The sequence below is a fragment of the Candoia aspera genome, chromosome 2, assembly GCF_035149785.1.
Source record: "Candoia aspera isolate rCanAsp1 chromosome 2, rCanAsp1.hap2, whole genome shotgun sequence".
NCBI classification, from domain to species: Eukaryota; Metazoa; Chordata; class Lepidosauria; order Squamata; family Boidae; genus Candoia; species Candoia aspera.
In genome coordinates this window covers 235171297-235192489 of record NC_086154.1, presented here as the reverse complement: position 1 = coordinate 235192489, position 21193 = coordinate 235171297, and the positions used below count along the sequence as shown (strand labels likewise).

The 21193-nt window shown below is 40.9% G+C and overlaps 1 protein-coding gene across 1 annotated transcript in view; it reads left to right on the top strand.

Annotated features, from left to right (window-relative positions):
* ARSB (arylsulfatase B) overlaps window positions 1–20734 on the top strand; it is a 75533-nt gene extending 54799 nt beyond the window's left edge. The window contains exons 7-8 of the mRNA XM_063295557.1: window positions 17197–17322; window positions 19766–20734. Of these exons, the coding sequence (XP_063151627.1) occupies window positions 17197–17322; window positions 19766–20031 (392 nt within the window). The 3' untranslated portion in view covers window positions 20032–20734. The remainder of the gene's footprint in view (window positions 1–17196; window positions 17323–19765) is intronic.
* The last annotated feature ends 459 nt before the right edge of the window (window positions 20735–21193 follow it).

The following is a 21193-nucleotide window of genomic DNA, read 5'->3' as shown; positions in this document are numbered from 1 at the left end:
TGGCATGCACCATAACTTAATGATTGCTGGTGAATTTCACCAGTATAATTTTGAAGAACTCCAGAGGATGAAAATAAGAAATTGGAAGTTTTATGTGACTCACAGTTTACCTAACACATTTTATATGCAGAAGAGCCCATGTTAGGCAAAGATTAACAAGATATATTTGTTTATTTGATATTTATTTAATACATTCTATATTATATGATTATATACTACTTCAGATACAATCCCATATTGAAATGTTTTACAATAAAAAATAATGAAAACAACAAATAAAAGCAAACAATATATTTTAAAGATGGGAAAGGAAGGAAAGCAAAAGCAAAAGCAAAACAACCATTTCATTCAGTAGGTGTACAAAGAAAGTGAAGAGACACCTACAAGATACAATATTGTTTATACAATACAATTCCATATGAATTTCAGGGTGGAAGGCATTAGAGGTGGCAGACAGCATTAGAGAAAGCTGTCATTTGAATAACCATAAGGTGTTTGCCAACCTTGGCACACACAGTAGGACCTCCTTTGATGATCTTAATGACCAACCAGATCTGTAAGAATGAAATCAGTTGGTCAAATAATCTGGTTATTGATTAAGGCTTTATATTTCAGAAACAATACCTCGAACCTGGCCTGGTAGCTAATTGGCAGAAGTGTGACATGTGTATGGCCAAGTACCACCCACCCACCCCCAGCAACCTGGCCACCACATTCTACACTAGTTGCAGCTTCCAGACCAAGGGCAAGGGTAATCAGTTACATACAGCAAATTACCTTATTATGGGTTTGGCTCTGTATTAACAAGATAGCTAGGTTGTTCCTGTCTAGGAAAAGGCATAACAGAGAAGCTATTAAAGGTGATAAAGGTGATCACAGAGGCCACTTGGATCTCCCTCCCCCCCCACACTGAAGACTCTAGGAACACCCCCAAACTATCTATAGTCTTTTTGAGGAAAGCAGTCCTCATTCAAGACTGGCAAATCCCCCAGTTCCAAACTTAGGGGCTCTGGCAAGGATTCAGTTTCAGTTTATTGGCCATCATCCATTCCATCACTGCATCTAGACACAAGTTAATAACGCACACAGCCTTTCCTGATTCAGATATTATAGAGAACTAGAGCTGAATGTTATCACATCTTGATAATACTTTGCCCAACATTTCTGATGACTCTCCCCAGTGGCTTCATAAAAAGCATTGTTAAGCAGCACTGCGGAAAAAGTAATGCTAATTACACTGGTGTAATCTTCTTGAGTCAGGGAAGGATTATTTAGGAGTGATTAGACTACCACCTCCATAGGGCTGGTGGAACCATTTCGTTACACAAGGAGGCATTCACCATTCATGCTGTCAATCCCTTCTGGTTAGTTCAGATAAGCCAAGATGGGCAGGGGTTAGGAGGGCATGCCATAGGCTAGACAGCTACAGACTTGTTAGCCATGTCATCAGGCCAGCAGCCCCCATGCATAGTGAGAACACTAATTTGAGGAAGACTGTTACAACTTGTGATTATGGAGTCTCTGATAATACCAGTCTATGGCTATAGCTCAAGAAGTGGCAGCATTGGTCTGTGGCATTTTATGGTGGTAATGATAGAGTGTGACATTTGCTTTTGCTGGGATTCAATAGTATGGTACAGTGGGTCACATAAAGGAAGGCTGAATGCCTCTGATGTACTACTACTACTGCACAGAATTTATAGTCTTGGGGTAGGGTAAGGTATGACAGGGTAAATAAGAAACTTGCCTTTATTTGTTAATGAGCATCTATTCAATAAAGTACAATTAACCAGCCTGAACTAATTGTCCCACTATTCTGGTCTTTGTACACACAAGGCATTTTGTGTACATTATCTTTGGCTTAAGTACTGTAATACATTCGAATGTTTTTAATTAGCCAATGGAAGAATGTACTTAATTTTTTTTAGACCATTCATACCTCCTGCTCTCAATTATATTGTCTTATACAACGGAACTTCATGAATTCCTGAAGTTTAAAAAAAATGGGAAAGGGGGTCGCATAACATCAAGGCTATGTCTGAGAGTGTGGAACATGCATACTTCTGTAAAGCACCATTCAAACATAGCTTTACCATCTTTTGAGCTTGAAGCACTTTTCCTTTGTTTTGGATTAGAGTATGGTTAAACAGTTGTCTTCCATTTGTTACATTAAGAATCTGCAAAGTAGATATTGTGTTTCCCAGTTTTGATAGAAATCCTGTGTGTTTGTGTATCTATATTATGTGTGTATGTGCACATAGTGTGTTTTCATTTATTTTTCATGAAAATTTCAATACATTTAATTTATTGTCTTTCCAAAGTCTTGGGAACTTTTTAAGAAACTGTGTCGGTTTGCTTAAGCTTTCTTTCCAGTATCAGGGACCATTCTCTCCAGGAGTTTACAGTCTAAATTTTGACTCAGGATAACTTACAGAAGACCAAGAACCAGCTATATAAACTCAGGGAAGCAATATACAGTTGTTCCAGGTAGACTTGAGTTGGCTTACAGGCTCAGTTACAGTAGGGTGTAGATGAGCAGTCAGCTCTTAGGGTTACATATGCCTCCCAGCCACAGATAAGGTGACCTGAAGAACTGTGGAGAGCCCTTCCCACTGACTACGGGGTTAGCTGGCTAGTAGGGAGCAAGTTGCTGCCATTAAAGGCAGTCAGGCAAGCACTCTGATCTTTGCTCACCTATCTAATCTAGCCCCTGAGGGGGATCAGGTTGCTGGTTGAGGGAAAGAAGGGAGAAGAAGCATGGAGCAGAGTCTGGCTTTTTCCTCATTTTGCTATCCACTGATCAGCAAGATAATATGTGGTGGGACTGCTAATTCCTTCTGAAATATTGAAAGGTATTATCAAATTAATGCCACCCATAGTCGTGTGCTGGGTAGAGCAGCTATATAAATTGAATGAATGAATTAATTAATTCAATGTAGTTGACCACAAGTTCCCATTAAATCTTTTAGAAACTTTTTAGTATATTAATTCCTATAAAGAAGAATTAGAAACTTGCCTTAAAAAGACATTTTCTAATAATAGATTTTGAATGATAAACTAGAAACAATAAGAGCGATTTGGGATAGAGAGATTATTTAAGAAGTATGGAATAAATGGCTAAAAGAATACATTTATTTATTCATTCATTCATTTGTTTGTTTGTTTGTTTCACCGTTATTTTTTTTATAAATACATACGATTATTGTGAAAAAAAGAAATAAGGTATTTGAAGAATGTCCTTCATTTATTAAATATTGAACTGGTAAGTGTTAGCAGGTCCTTTTTGTTCAGATAATTGACATTTAAATCAAATATCTCTTGCATATTTAATGCTGTTGCTTGCTGCTACTGTCCATCTTCATTAAGACTTACATGAACTGATCTGTGTACACTTGAAATTATAGATAATCCCCAGCACATAATGCATGCATTTTAGTCTAGAAAAGAGACAAAAAGGGGGAAATCAATACAATTACAAAGGTTAAAGTAGCATAATATTTTACTAGGAGGTATTTTACAGAAAAGAAGGATGCTTAATATGCCAGCCTCATTGCACATGGTCTGGCACACTCTTCCTAATATTTATTTTATTTTATCTTATTTTATTTATTTATCTAATTTGTCACCGCCCATCTCCTCCCACCAGAGGGACTCTGGGCGGTTTACAACAAATTGGTCAATAAAACAATACATAATTACAATAAATAAAAATACTCTATATAAAATACAATTACAATAACTAATAAATATAGATAAAAATGAAGTCTGGATGGCCATGATCCAATTCAGTCCTTGCTTTAGAGGAGCATTTTAGGGCACTAGCCATCCCCAGGCATGACTGTTCCCTGCCCCACCTCAAGCCAGGAAGGCTAGGAGCAATGGGGCTAACCTCACTTCCAGGGGTAAGATATTCCAGAGGGTGGGAGCTACTGCAGAGAAGGCCCGCCTCCTGGACCCTGCCAGATGGAATTCTCTTACCGACAGGGTCCGCAACATGCCCTGTTTGCACGATTGGGTGGGATGTGTTGACATAACGGGAAAGAGGCGGTCCTTCAGGTAGCCTGGCCCCATGCCATGTAGGGCTTTAAAGGTGATAACCAACACCTTGAATTGGACCCGGAAGCAAACTGGTACCCAGTGCAGCTTGCGTAGCAGAGGTGTTATATGTGTCCTTCTAGGGGCACCAAAGATAGCCCATGCGGCCGCATTCTGGACCAGCTGTAGCTTCCGGATACTCTTCAAGAGTAGCCCCATGTAGAGCACATTGCAATAGTCTATGTGGGAGATAACAAGGGCATGAGTGACCATTTGAAGGGCCTCCCGATCCAGGAAAGGGCATAACTGGTGCACAACACAAAGCTGCGCAAAGGCTCTCCTGGCCACGGCTACCATCTGCTCTTTGAGCAGGAGCCGTGAGTCCAGGAGGACCCCCAGATTATGCACCAGGTCTGTTTGGGGCAGTGCAACCCCATCCAGAACCAAAGATGACAAAGTCCTGGATACGGAAGAGCCCTTAACCTACAGTCACTCTGTCTTACCAGGGTTCAGCTGAAGCCTGTTGTTCCTCATCCAGACCCCAACAGCCCCCAGGCAACGAGAGAGGGTGGTCACAGCATCACCTATCTCACCCGGGATGGAGATGTACAGCATACTGATGATACTTCATCCCGTGATGATGGATGATCTCGCCCAGCAGTTTCATGTAGATGTTAAAAAGGAGCGGAGAGAGCACCGAACCCTGCAGCCCACAAAGGAGGGGTCAAGGGTCAGATCTCTCACTCCCTATCACCACCGATTGGGACTGCCCTGGAGGAAGGAGGTGAACCAGCACAAAACCATGCCGCCCACCCACAACTCCCTGAGCCACCCCAAAAGGATACCATGGTCGATGGTATTGAAAGCTGCTGAGAGGTCAAGAAGAGCAAGGATGGATGCACTACCTCCATCCTGCTCCTGCCAGAGATCATCCATAAGTGCGACCAATGCCATTTCCTTCCCATATCCGGGCCTGAAACCTGACTGAAAGAGGTCTAGATAATCTGTTTCATCCAGAACCCTCTGGAACTGCGACACCACCATTTTCTCAACCACCTTCCCCAAAAAAGGGGAGGTGGGAGACTGGTTGAAAATTGTCCAGTACAGTAGGGTTCAGCAATGGTTTCTTGAGGAGGGGGTGCACCAGTGCCTCCTCAAAGGCAGCCAGAAACACACACCCCTCTCAAGGATGTACTAACCATTGCCTGGACCCAACCACATGTCACCTCCCAGGCTGCTTTCACCAGCCAGGAGGGACATGGGTCTAGATGGCAAGTGGAGACATTTACTGTCCAGAGGATCCTGTCCACTTCCTCGGGTCCAACAGGATCAAACTGTTCTCAGATAACTGGGTAAGTATGCTCCCTTGGTACCTCCACGGACCATGCCTCATGCTTGGAGTCTAACTTGGAATGGATCCGAGCGATTTTATCCTGCAGGTGCTCAGAAAACCTCTGCACAGCCCTGTAGGTGGGTCACTGGGCCCACCTTCCCCAAAAGGGATCGAGTAATTTTAAACAGGGCCATGGGGTGGCATTCTGCAGATGCGATAAGAGTGGAGAAGCATTGACGCTTCACCGCTCTTATCGCCACAAGGTAGGTCTTAATAGTGGCTCTAACCAGTGTTCGGTCGGATTCAGTCTTCATCTTCCTCCAGCAGTGCTCTGGACGTCTCTTAACCCTCTTTAGAACCCTCAGCTCTTCCGTAAAGCATGGGGAGTGTCAGGCTCGATGAGACAAGAGAGGCTGCACAGGCGCGATCCTGTCCAAGGCCCCAGCCAGGCAGCAGCCAGTGTCCTAACATTCAGGAACCACGCTGAGACGAGGAATAAATCTCTAGTGTTTTATTGCTGCTACGTTAGACAGAAAATCCTAACAAACTGAAGAAGTGTGAGAAAACCCATACAGATAAACCCCAAAAGTCAAGGCAGGTCTGTTCTGTGTCTCTTTGAATGACTGCTCAATTCCTCGCTACTACACATGCATTTTCCCCCCTGGATAGGGGCCCCCTCCTGCTCACCATCAGTGCTCATGACAGCCAGGGCCTCTCCTGGACCGTGCAGCAGACTCTCAGGTATAACCCCCAGCTCCCTCTGGAACCCTACCGGGTCCATCAGTCACCAGGGGCAAACCAATAGAATGGATCCTGCCTCCCTGCAGAGGGGGGCAGCATAGGAGAATCTCAAGGCTACCAGGGCATGATCTGACCATGACAATGGGGACAGCTGTAACTCTCCCCTCAGGTCACATTGCCAGTGCTCCAACAAGAAAACCATGTCCAGGGTGAGACCATTGTCTTGAGTCAGGTCCCGAATCTGGGACAGGCCCATGGCTATGAACTCCCGAGCTGTCTCCGAGGCACACCCCAGGGATGGCAGGTTGAAATCCCCCAAAACCATAAGTCTGGGCAACTCCACCAACCCTGAGATGGTCTCCAGCAGCTCAGGCAGGGAGGTTGCTACACAGCAGGGAGGCTGGTACAGTAGCAACACTCCCAACTGTTCTCGGGAACCCAACTTGAAAAACAGGGTCTCACAACTGGCGACTTGTAGAGCAGCACCCCTGAAGGCCACTAGAGACTCTTGGATGAGAGTCAGAGAATAAGATGGGATAGAATTTGTTTTTGTTAAATAAGGAACAGGAAGAATGCTATGGAAGCCCTGGTATGAATATACAGTATACCATCAGACTACGTGGGGCATAGAATCAATGAAACCTAAGAAACTTAAGGAAAGGAATAGAGCTTCACTTTGACTACTTTCAGTGAAGTCTGAGCAAGTTAGGATAATTAAAATAAACAGCACGAAGAGCCAGTTTGGTCCAGTGGTTAAGGCAACAGGCTAGAAACCAGGAGGCTGAGTGTTCTAGTCCCGCCTTAGGCATGAAAGCTGATTGGGTGACCTTGGGCCAGTCACACACACACAGCCCAGCCCACCTCACAGGGTGGTGGTTGTGGGGAAAATAGGAGGAGGAAGGAGTATTTGGTATGTTTGCTGCCTTGAGTTATTTATAAAAATAATAAAGGCGGGATAGAAAATAAACTAAATAAATAAAATGTACAGTGGTGACAAAAAAATGTAATTCTTTGAAAGTGAGGCATGTTTCAGTGTATAAATCCATTAGTTAACTGGATAATTACTTAGATAAGCCACCTACAATTTTGGATGGATTTAACAGTCCTGATAGGTACACAAACATTAGAGATGATGTACAGGTAAGCTAGAAAGCATTAATACATTTGTTTTTGATAGAATCCCTTAAATCTCTGCTAGCATGGGATAGCACACCTGTTTGCCACGTGTAGACATGTCCAGAAATTACAAAATTGTTCCCTTATAATCCTAACCTATAACACACAAAGGATCGTTACCTTGTCGTGGTGCTGGAGCTTGAGCACCTCAATGATGCCATGAGCTAAACCGTGAAGGGCCACCCAAGACGGGAAGGTCATGACAGAGAGGTCAGACTAAATGCGATCCCTGGGGAAGGTAATGGCAACCCACCTCAGTATTCTTGCCGTGAAAACTAAATGGATCAGTACAACCAGAGATATGTCGGTATACCATCGGAAGATGAGACCCCCAGGTCGGAAGATGGTCAAAATGCTACTGGGGAGGAACAGAGGATGAGCTCAACTAGCCCCAGACGTGATGACGCAGCTAGCTCAAAGCCGAAAGGACGGCTAGTGGCCGACGGTGCTGGTGGTGAACGGCGATCCGATGTTCTAAGGATCAACACACCATTGGGACCTGGAATGTAAGATCTATGAGCCAGGGCAAATTGGATGTGGTTATTGGTGAGATGTCAAGATTAAAGATAGACATTCTGGGCGTCAGTGAACTGAAATGGACTGGAATGGGCCACTTCACATCAAATGACCACCAGATCTACTACTGCGGACAAGAGGACCACAGAAGAAATGGAGTAGCCTGCATAATTAATAGTAAAGTGGCTAAAGCAGTGCTTGGATACAACCCAAAAAACAACAGAATGATCTCAATTCGAATTCAGGGCAAGCCATCTAACATCACAGTGATCCAAATATACGCCCCAACCACAAATGCTGAAGAAGCTGAAGTAGAGCAGTTCTATGAGGATCTGCAGCACCTACTGGACAACACGCCTAAAAGAGATGTTATTTTCATCACGGGAGACTGGAATGCTAAGGTGGGCAGTCAAATGACACCTCGAATTACAGGTAAGTATGGCCTGGGAGAACAAAACGAAGCAGGACACAGGCTGATAGAATTTTGCCAAGACAATTCACTCTGCATAACAAACACTCTCTTCCAACAACCTAAGAGACGGCTTTATACATGGACTTCACCAGATGGACAACACCGAAATCAGTTTGATTACATCCTTTGCAGCCAAAGGTGGCGGACATCTGTACAGTCGGTAAAAACAAGGCCTGGAGCTGACTGTAGTTCAGATCACGAACTACTTCTTGCACAATTTAGGATCAGACTAAAGAGATTAGGGAAGACCCACAGATCAGCTAGATATGAGCTCACTAATATTCCTAAGGAATATGCAGTGGAGGTGAAGAATAGATTTAAGGGACTGGACTTAGTAGATAGGGTCCCGGAAGAACTCTGGACAGAAGTTGGCAGCATTGTTCAGGAGGCGGCAACAAAATACATCCCAAAGAAAGAGAAAACCAAGAAGGCAAAATGGCTGTCTGCTGAGACACTAGAAGTAGCCCAAGAAAGAAGGAAAGCAAAAGGCAACAGCGATAGGGGGAGATATGCCCAATTAAATGCAAAATTCCAGAGGTTAGCCAGAAGAGATAAGGAATTATTTTTAAACAAGCAATGCGCGGAAGTGGAAGAAGACAATAGAATAGGAAGGACAAGAGACCTCTTCCAGAAAATTAGAAACATTGGAGGTAAATTCCAGGCAAAAATGGGTATGGTCAAAAACAAAGATGGCAAGGACCTAACAGAAGAAGAAGAGATCAAGAAAAGGTGGCAAGAATATACAGAAAACCTGTATAGGAAGGATAACAATATCGGGGATAGCTTTGACGGTGTGGTCGGTGAGCTAGAGCCAGACATCCTGAAGAGTGAGGTTGAGTGGGCCTTAAGAAGCATTGCTAATAACAAGGCAACAGGAGACGACGGCATCCCAGCTGAACTGTTCAAAATCTTGCAAGATGATGCTGTCAAGGTAATGCATGCTATATGCCAGCAAATTTGGAAAACACAAGAATGGCCATCAGACTGGAAAAAATCAACTTATATCCCCATACCAAAAAAGGGAAACACTAAAGAATGTTCAAACTATCGAACAGTGGCACTCATTTCACATGCCAGTAAGGTAATGCTCAAGATCCTGCAAGGTAGACTTCAGCAGTTCATGGAGCGAGAATTGCCAGACGTACAAGCTGGGTTTAGAAAAGGCAGAGGAACTAGAGACCAAATTGCCAATATCCGCTGGATAATGGAAAAAGCCAGGGAGTTTCAGAAAAACATCTATTTCTGTTTTATTGACTATTCTAAAGCCTTTGACTGTGTGGACCATAACAAATTGTGGCAAGTTCTTAGTGGTATGGGGATACCAAGTCATCTTGTCTGCCTCCTGAAGAATCTGTATAACGACCAAGTAGCAACAGTAAGAACAGACCACGGAACAACAGACTGGTTTAAGATTGGGAAAGGAGTACGGCAGGGCTGTATACTCTCACCCTACCTATTCAACTTGTATGCAGAACACATCATGCGACAAGCTGGCCTTGAGGAATCCAAGGCTGGAGTTAAAATCTCTGGAAGAAACATTAACAATCTCAGATATGCAGATGATACCACTTTGATGGCTGAAAGTGAAGAGGAACTGAGGAGCCTTATGATGAAGGTGAAAGAAGAAAGTGCAAAAGCTGGCTTGCAGCTAAACCTCAAAAAAACCAAGATTATGGCAACCAGCTTGATTGATAACTGCCAAATAGAGGGAGAAAATGTAGAAGCAGTGAAAGACTTTGTATTCCTAGGTGCAAAGATTACTGCAGATGCTGACTGCAGTCAGGAAATCAGAAGACGCTTAATCCTTGGAAGAAGAGCAATGACAAATCTCGATAAAATAGTTAAGAGCAGAGACATCACACTGACAACACAGGCCCGCATAGTTAAAGCAATGGTGTTCCCTGTAGTAACATATGGCTGCGAGAGCTGGACCATAAGGAAGGCTGAGTGAAGGAAGATCGATGCTTTTGCACTGTGGTGTTGGAGGAAAATTCTGAGAGTGCCTTGGACTGCAAGAAGATCCAACCAGTCCATCCTCCAGGAAATAAAGCCAGACTGCTCACTTGAGGGAATGATATTAAAGGCAAAACTGAAATACTTTGGCCACATCATGAGAAGACAGGACACCCTGGAGAAGATGCTGATGCTAGGGAGAGTGGAAGGCAAAAGGAAGAGGGGCCGACCAAGGGCAAGATGGATGATATTCTAGAGGTGACGGACTTGTCCCTGGGGGAGCTGGGGGTGTTGACGACCGACAGGAAGCTCTGGCGTGGGCTGGTCCATGAAGTCACGAAGAGTCAGAAGCGACTAAACAAATAAACAACAATAACACACAAACGTTCTCCACCAAAAGCAACCAAAAGGATTGTACTGTGAACTATTATGACAAGCTTGGACCAATTCTATCTTCAAGACTGCAGAATAAACTATTTGCTACTTAAATTTTGCAGATGAATTGCCCCATTTTGTTAGTCATAATACTTTGGCAGTTGCAATCATGTAATAATCTATACTGTTAGCAATGTCTTTCCTTACCATCCTTTCCATGAAGTTTGGGGGTGGGGGCAGCAAGCAAGTCTAAAAAGAAAAATATATATTATGGAAACTCTGCTCATATGAAATGCATTATGGAAAGATGATTGGGCATAGCTCTGCCTTCCAAACTAAGTATTACATTTATATGGTTTCAGTGTTCTTTGCAGGCCCCAAAATATACTGTCCACTCATTGGCAGAAGAGATTACAAATCTCCTGCAATACAGAATGCCTTAGCTTTGTGGTTGAGTTTTCACTAAATTACACCAAAATCATGTGCCCTTTGATCAGATGCCATATAGGAGGAGAAAAAAAATCCCTCTTCGCCTGGTTCTCTCTCATCATTTTAATCACAGACTAAAGAATGTATTGGTTATCTTCCCTTCTTTTTCTTTTCTTTATATACTGAATATTTATATATCGTCTCTTTTATTGGTTGTACCAATAATATTGTTGGAGTTTTGAGTGAATGTGAGTAAAATAAATAATGAGCTTTTAAGGTGCAGTAAATGCTGCAACTGTGAAACTGTAACTTAATCTTTGCCAAGCTGGCACTCCTGCATTTGGGACTTCAACTCCCAAAATTTCCAGCTATCATGGCCAAGGGCTTTTGGTCTTGCAAGTTGTAGTCCGACAAAACTTGAAGAATGCCAGACTGGGAATGGCTGCTATAACCTGCATAGTTGCCCGAAGCAGGGCTATTAACATTTCTAAATCTACTAATTCCATACACAGTTCAGGTGTAAATTTGTGTAGGTGTACTCAGAATTAACCATCACCGATTTCAATTGTATTTATCCCCAAATAAGAGTGTATAAGATTAAAATCTCCATCTTTAATTATTAAAGGCTACAAGATGCAATAAAAGAGTTTTTAAAATTTGTCATTAATTATTTACTCATAGAGTATTTATTTAACCACCCAGAGTCGTCATATATGAGAATTGGGTGGTAAAGAAATGTGACAAATAAATAAATTTATTCATAGAGTATAGAGTACACTATAATACAGAGGTCAGCAATCTAATTTGGTTTTGACTTCCATCACACAATCTCACATTATGAATGGGATGTTTAAATATCCTTGCATGATGGTAGCTTACAAAGTCTAAAGTGAGAATGCTAATGTTCATGATATTTGATGTTCTTACAATCTTTCTTTACAATACATTTCATTATATTGTAATTTGGTGGGATCAGTATACACCAGTCCTGGATAACCTGGATATCCAAAGGGAGAGTTTTGTTGATTCTTCATATAATAGAAGCATAAGCTGAGTAACTTGTTGAAAAAGCGGCAGCTGGATCAAGATGCCCAAACAATAAAATTTTTAAAATCTACAAAATAATCAGAATTGGGTATATGTGTGTAAAAAACTTAATACAAATTCTGAAACTTGGAAGATGTCTACATGATTATGCATGGTATTGGGAGAAAGGATTTTCCCCTTCTGCATGACACTAATATTTGGGCCCACGAATGAAATTGATGGCAGTTGGTGCAGAACAGACAAAAGGAAGGATTAGCGTTGTGCAGTTCAAAGATGAACCTAGGAAAAACATGGCTTCGCTTTGCCGACAGGTGCAACCTGCGTGCCCACACATGCTCTGAATCACATTTTTCCCTTTGTATCTGGATCACTGCATAGTCTTAGGAAGTATGTCTCTCCAGAACCACCTTAGGATGGGATAATAGTTCCGTACTTAGGTAGCTTTAAAATGGGAGGCAGAAAATCCCACCCCCTACCCCCCCACCAGATCCCCAGCTTTTGAATGTATTGTAAGAAGCAATGAAGGGGAAGAGGCAGGGGAAACAGATTGTTCAGTATTGCTGGATTTCACATGGTGGGTAAGTATGTTAATAAGACAAATGAAAGCTGTAACGCAACGCTACAACTAATTTCTATCCCTAAAATAGCCATTCCTAATCTGGAAAGTTCTGGACATATCGTTTTGACCTCTGGAACTCTGCAGATCGTATCACTAAAATTCAGCATCAAACACCAGTTTGCCTTGGTTTCCACAAAAAAATGCACTCTAAAGAAAATAGGTATATCATACGCTTACTTGCTTAATTTACTTATTTGCCTTAATTTTCCAGTTCCTGTAAAGTAAAAAAAAAAAAAAAAGGCCCAAAGTTTGTCTCTATCCCCCCCGTTGAGGCCCTCCAACACCTAAGTAAATAAATAGGAAGTGTTTACAGTTCCTGGACAATAGCATAGTAGTTTGGAGGGTGCCAGATTAAAGAAGACTGCCATCTAAAGAGTGATTCTGAGTGGGTCTTTAAAAAAATATGGGAAAATAACAAATTTGTTATGGCTAAGGATGAACTACTGTCTGACTGTAGTTCCGTTGTTTCTAGATAACGTAAGTTGAGGTTTTAGCTTGTATCTTTTTTTTTCTCTGCCCTGAAACTCCCCCCCCCCCCGCCCAGAATAGATATTGACAATCTTGAAATCTTTTAAATCTGAAGTGTGATCACAGTTTAGTGTTTATGATGTTTGCTTCTCTACACTGCAAATAAGAAAGTTTCAATTGCTTTGCAACAAGTCACATGGAATGGATGCAAAGAGGATCTGACTTTTCCAGCTCTGCTAATAAATACCATGTGCTATTTTACTGTTGCTGATTTTTCTCAGTCAGCTGGTATCTGGCACTCTTTTCCCTTCATTCCTGTTCTGTGTTAAAAGAGGAGCAAGAAGACTGTTAAAAGTATAATGAAATTTAGAGATCAAGAAAAAGGCACAAACTAGCATAATCTATCTTGGAACTTTAGGATGGGCTGGACTGCCTTTATGTTACATTTATAAACTGTGTGGGAAAGTGCCTGTTCTAAAAGAACATGTCAAATCTCCTGGAATTGTTTAATTGCCAGTACTCCTCAGAAAAGGAACTTCTTCACCAATGATTTCACATACCACCTTAATAAAGCACTATATATAAAGATACAGATAGATTGCTTTTAGTCAGAAAGGAGAAAATCTGACCCCCTCCTGAACTAGCCTGAGGCAAGTGACCTCTCCAATTCAACTCTCCAATGTTAATATGGTGGCCTTCCAGATATACTGGACTACCACCTCCATAATTCCCGGCAAGCACAGTTGTTGGCTGTGAATTGTCGTAGTTGTAGAGCAGCACATCTTGGGAGGTCCAGCAAGTTGGGGAAAGCTATAATATTGGGTGATAATAGTAACCCACATCACAAATCTGTTCTGTGTGTTAGTAACAGCACACATGGGAAATGTTTTGAAGGTAATGTAATGTTCCATAATTGCTAAGATCATATTATATAACTTTAACATAGCCTTATAATTAAGCTTGGGCTTGTTAAGTCTAAGTGACAAAAAACTGCCCACAGGCATTCCATCCCTGTTATGCTTCCACACACAGGTTGTGAGGAGGAGGAAATGAAATGAGCTATTTCAGGAGAGAGAGAAGTGTTTGCCTTCTCAGAATAAGATAGTAAAAAGTTACTAGCCTGTAAAAAGTCTTGGCTTGTAAAGTATATATGCTTACAAGGGTGCATGAGGGAGAGCAATACGTGGTCTTCCAGATATTACTAGACTTGAGCTCATGTCGTGCTGCACCATTGATCACACCAGCAAGGCTAATGCTAGCTAGCTAGAGGACTCTATGAACTATAGCTTCTCCCATCTTTAGCCATACTGGCTGGTGATGCTGGGAGTTGTAGTTCTATGGCATTTAAGGAATCAATAGTGTCTCATTCCTTGCCTAACAGTTCTCAAAAGTTATTTAGACTAGCTCCTTTATGTATCTTGCCTTAATCATGATGTGGTTTTTGAGAATCTAACAGACATCTCAGTTGTGATATATCTAATGTTACCACAGTTCCATTCTTTGATCTTGGACAAGATTTAAGAATATCTTGGGCTAAGCATAGGACTCTTCTGCTCCAGGATGCATAATACAGTGATAATGACAAGTGAAATTCAGAAGGAAGAACAGCAACATGTCTTTAGCTGTATGCAAAAAAGGAACTTAAACAAAACTCTACATTTACAAAATATAGCCTGAACCTAGATTCTTAATTTTAAGGGTGATCAGACACAAGAATTTCCACTCTGCAGAGCAATTTCCTGGGGGAATTGAAAACTGTTCCTGCTTTGCTGATCACTGCCTGCTGTTGAAGTCATTTTTATTTAGCTTTTGTTTTGGTTTAAATGCTGGATATTTTTTTTCAGCTGGCTTCTCTGTATTTTTATAGTATGATTTGTTTTGTATTCATTTATGTTACTATTTGCAGTCCATCTTTCCTTAAAAACAGGACGTAACAATAATATAAAACCACTTAAATATAGAACATTACTTAAAAACCAACTAATCCCTATACATCCAACATCAAAGTAAACAAGATTCCATCATATTGATTACGTTGATGAATACATGAAGGAAGTAAGAAGATCTATCCAGGTGATAAAATGTCAGTGGGGTTAATGGAACAAGTTTTGAGTATCATGAAAATGCAACAAATCATGTTTCATTTGTTATTTGTGCATCTATCTTACTACCGAGGATGAAAATCACACTGATGGAATCTTCTGTTTCACATACCCAAAAAATTAGGTTAGTTTGGGTATGATGTACTTTGATTTTGGAGTCTGGAAGAATATCACATACTCCAAGATTTAAGAACATAGACTACCATGTAGAGATTACCATTCAATACAACCATCTTAAAGTTGGCCCCAAAAATGAATGCAGCTTTTTCAGGATCACTTTAATATATCATCCCTGTGTACTTCTCCTCTCAGCATCCTAGTAGCCTTGCATTTTGCTCCAAATGTGGTTTTCAGATTGTCTTCAGAGTTTTCTGTAGGATGCCCTAAAATAATCTAAATGAAAGTTTACCGGAGCACAGTTCACTGAGACTATGCTATAAGGTGTAGCTTATCTACCACCTGCCAAAGCTGATAAATTTATATAAATAAATAAAATTTATATAAATAAATATTTATTTATATAAATTTATTGGCTGCCCAACACCAGTGGACTCTGTGCCACAGAGCCTCCATTATTAACCTTAATTAATTTCGCCTCTGCTCCTTCAGAGGCACCATAACCCAATTCTGCCCCTCTAGTTATCTGCCCCTACAAAATACTGTTTTATGGGGTTGTATATTTTGCTGTGATGCAGCCAGTCTATTGACCATGATACAACTCATTATTACCTTTAGGCACTTACATAGCATCTGCATGGCCTTACCTGACTCATTTGACAAGATAGATGGATTTATCTACCTTGGTGTCATCTCACCCCAAATCCTCTGATGGCTTGGATATGCAGGAATTCTTCAGTATCTCTTACTATAACCCTACCTAGTAATCCAGAGTTGACCAAGAGAATAGCATGATTGATGAGTTCAAAACCTGATTAAGCATGATGTATCTCCTCCAATTCACCTGCAGCAAAAATCTTTATCTGGAGAACCCAGGCTCACTCATTACCAATTGATACATTACCTTTGTCCAAATGTTAGTTACAGGTGCTAATCTTAGAATTCAAAGATGCATTATTTTCTTAAGATTTAGTCTTCTGCCTTTTACATTACTGTTTGGTAGTTACACATTTGTGGTTCATTTTTGGAATTTTGAAAAGTAGGGCAGAATAATAATTACTATAATGATAAACTGCAAGCTGCTTTGAGTAGCCCTTTGTAAAACTGGGAAAGAATAGGGTTGCTGAGAATTGTTTAAACTTTGGTTTGTGTGTACATTTTTCTAGCATTCATTGGATTGTGGTTAGCCCAGGCTGCATCCATCTCCTTAGTCTGCAAGGTTTGGAACATAGGTTCATTATAATATTTACATTATTGGCAGGGCCAGATTGAAGGCTGAAATATATTCTCAAGCCTCCCACACTGCTGCTTATTAATGGACATATTTTCTCTATGAACTCTGTAAACTAGATCCTTGAGAGGGTGCGTCCACCTCTCACATTTGCATATACATTTGTACATATGACAGCTTTTCCAAGTGTTTAGGCTTCAAGATGATGCTAGTTGACTAAATATTAAGAATATAGTTAACCACCATCAGGGTGACCAGGGACATGCTGGTTGGGAATTCTGGTACTGTTAATCCTCTGAAAGGTGCCAAGGAGTATTACATATGTTCCCTGCTTTGAGTTATTTATAAAAATAATAAAGGGATAAAAAAATCTAAAAAAAAGGTTAGGGAAGGCTTAATTTGAACATTGTACAATTGTTTCTTCTGTCCTTAGACAAAATATATCTGTAAACACTTCGTAGTATTTCCTTCAAAATACACATAGAATTGAAGTACTTAATACTGATTGCCACCTAATTTTAATCTGAATTCACACAACACCTTTGCAGAATTATCCTCACCTAGCTTCCCATGTCCTTTTAGGTACTGGCAGCAGCCACAGAACTTCATCACAGAATAATTATTTTTCATGGGAAGATTCGATTTTCAATACCTCCATACATGCTGCAATTCGACATGGAAAATGGAAACTACTCACAGGCAATCCAGGTAAATTTTTAGCAGTACTTGAAAAATGTTTGCTGAACACTGGGAACTTGACAACAGGGCCACAACTAGGGTCTGTGTCACCTGGGGCAAATATGGATTCCACGCCCATTTTGGTGCCCCCCGCAGCGCTCATTTTGGCGTCCCCCCAGCACAGCACCCGGGGCACATGCCCCGGTTGCCCCCCCCTAGTTGCGGCCCTGCTTGACAATACTCATTTTGACAGCAGTCGATGCTTCAGAGCAGGACTTGGCAATGTGGATTCCTTTGAGAGCCTGTGTTGCTCCTGCTGGATTCTCTGCCTTCCCTGAGTTGAATTATTTTTACGTTCTATTAATTAATTAAACAAAATTAAAGGGGAAGTTGACCAGAACAAAGTACCTGCCCTTAGCATGGTCTTTGTTTGCAAAAATGCATCTGGGCCCTGTATAGGCCTCACAACCATTCTTGTAGCCAACCACTCTTTCAGAAGGCGTGACCACACGCCTTGACTAAAAGACAAAGCTAGCTGGAATGGAACAGAGCATCTGGGAAGGTGAGGGTAGGGGCCATTTGCTTTCTGATAATAACATTTTTTGTGACTAGCCATACCCATCATTTTAAAAGAGCATTCACAACCTGGACTGTATTTATACAGCTGATTAGGATCATACAACATTCATTGCCATAAACCAGAGCAACAACATTATAACTTCACCTGTTGTGTGAAGACAGCAGTGCTTGCGTTATCCCAGATATCTGTCTTTCTGTCTATCAAATTTTATCACCGCCCATCTCCCCCCAAAAGGGAGACTCTTATATGCCCACCAGCCCAAAAAACTGGGTAAAGAAGCAACTAATTGACTGGATAAGATAATCAGTGTTCCATCACCATAAGCATATGGTTTCATCATCTATATTTCCTGTGACACATTACACAATATACTCTGGAGGTGAATATAGCATATATTCAACTTGAATTTTTATCTACCTATCAACCTGCTAATAAGCTCTTGACTGAAGAAAATATGGAACAGTTTCTTCAAATGTATCCATTGAAACTGCAGGAGGTTATTATTGTAAGCAAGTTTGCTCAATAGTAGCAACCACTTCTTTGTAGTTCAAGCACCAAGTTTGAACTGTAATTACCTATAAGTAAATATACTTGCAGAAAAGTGTCTTATTTATGTCAGTGTTGTTTTGAAACTCTTTGCTCTCTTTTAATTCATCTTTCATTCTTGCCTTTACTCAGAAAACACAACAAACAAAACAACCCCAACAGCTGTGCATGCACAGTTGTAGCAGTGCAGGGTTCTCCTTCGTCCTGTATTTTCAAAGAGTATCTGATCACACAGTAGCTATGCTTTGTGAGACCATAATTACTGGAGTGAATGGAAATATAGGATGAATGAAAGCCAATATGAGTGTTCACATGGGTGTCTTTTTTAAAAAACACAAGAAAAATTGAAGGACACATTTTCAGCCACAATAAAAAGGTAAGTCAACCTCTTCTTTCCCAATCAATTCCCCTGCAGATGCATAGAGTTGAAAGAAACAGGAGAACAAAAATGCAGGATTCAGCCTACTTTACTTAAAGCATTGTTTCTCAACCTTGGCAACTTTAAGATGTATGGATTTACAAGTTGCCAAGGTTGAGAAACACTGACTTAAAGCATTAATATGTTACTCTTCAGTGTAATATACTCCAGGATGTCATTCACAGTAAAATACAACTATATGATTAAAAGGCTGTCTTCATTTCAAAATTCACCAAAGTTTCAAAACCAGTCCAGATAGCCAAATAGAAGGGCTCTTGTTCCAGTGTTTAAATGTATCTTCTGTTTCCATCAGATCTAAAAATATTTTCCTCTAAAATGCTCAAGATTTGAAGAAATAGTATCAAGTGGAAAAGACAAACATAACCTGGAACATATCAATGGAAAAGCCATCTCTTTTGAATGTTGATGATGGTAGCACTCTGAAAAAGGGAAGAGCTAAATTACTATGCAGTTTAATGTGGAGACTGTGCACTTGGTGGCACTTAAGTTCCTTTTCTTGTATCTTGAAAAACATTGCTTATCTCTATCGTGTGACTTGCTTTTTCCTGTGCACACACACACGGGAATTAATGAGGTATAGTGAGATATAAAGGAAAATATCAAAACAAGCCAAAAAGTAATGAACTGCAGCCAAGTGGCTTTGTCACACACACATTTTCATACATTTTATATCAGGAATCCTTATTCATATTAATGTTTAATTTCTCTTCATAGTACCTGATATTCTCTTGTTCATTTGGCAGATCTGAACTGACCCATTACCACCACAACAGAACCACATTCTAGGTGACAAATTCAATTCCATGTCAATGAAATTGAAGAACCCAGATCTGCAAACATGTTGGATTCCAGTTATGGGGCTAATACTTTCCCAACTAACCTTTGATCTTCTCTTTCCCTGTTTATAGGCTGCAGCCACTGGTTTCCACCACCATCTTTATTCAATGAGTCAAACACTTTGTCATTGGATCCACCCACAAAGAAGCTTTGGCTGTATGATATTGTTCATGATGCTGAAGAAAGGAATGACTTGTCAGAACAATATCCTGACATTGTGAAAAAACTGCTGTTGCGACTTCAGCACTACTATAAGAACTCTGTCCCTGTGTTCTTCCCAGATGAGGATCCACGCTGTGATCCATCTGCATCGGCTGCTTGGGGGCCTTGGTTGTAGGAACTTGCACAGCAAGAGTTATTATATATGCAGTGGACTTGAAAAATGGTTTGCCATGCTACATTTGTGTACATAAGATGCATGTGTTCTTGCATAACGATACACTAACCATTCCATAGACTCAGGGATACAGGTAAAGGACTCTGGGATCATTTTATTTTATCTTGGAAGCTTCAATTTCAGTCACTTGGATTTATTTCTTACTCAATGAATCTGAGCAATTTAATTTCATATCTGATTGGTCTTTAAGTTCTATTGAAATCATAAGTATGTCATTTGGAAGTTAGTTTTTGTTCAAAGCAGAGGATAAAGTGATGCTGCCTTTCCAAAATTGCTGGGCAGCAGCTGGGAAACATTATTTCATTTGGAAAGCTCTGAGTCATGGGTGGCGGGGGGGCAGGTATGGGCTTCTAAATTCTTTCACATTTGAAGTCAGATCCTGGATTTCGGTATTTGCCTGAAGCAGTCAGCATTAGGGGGGTGGGGGGGATGCTGAAGAAATTGAGAAGAAAAAGTGAAAGAAGCAGATTGTTGCATTGTCTTGGTATTTTTTTTTATTCACTTTATCTTCCCACACTTCCAGTCAGAAGAGCATTTCAACTTCCCCATGAGTACAACTTCTTATCCTGGAAACCCACAGAACCTCTTTAAAAATTGCTGCCAAACTGTAGAAAATTATTAAATAATATTTTAATTTCAATAACCTTCTTTCTGATTTCATGTTTTAACCCTGGCCTTATTAACTTTTTAGAATATGACATGGGTATGGGTAAGGAGGATTTTGCCCAGTTGCTGTTGGTTCAGCAGTTGTAGGCCTTTTTGGACCAGGGGACCCTGACAGTAATGACCCATGCCCCCATCACTACATTGCAACACACTGTACATGGGGCTGCCTTTGAAGACAATTCAGAAGCTTCAGTTGAACCAAAATACTGTGTCCTACCTGCTAACTGGAAATAGAAGATTTAGCAATGTTTACATATATGCTGTGGTCACTGCATTGGTTCTTGGTCAACTTCTGGATCCAGTTCAAAGTGCTGATGTTTATCTTCAAGGTCCTTTGTGGCTTGGCACACAGTTGCCTATTAGTAGAGGTACCTATACTTTTCCCAGATAGATTCGGCGCAACACATGCATTCTTTAAGAGGGCACCCTGAAGGGT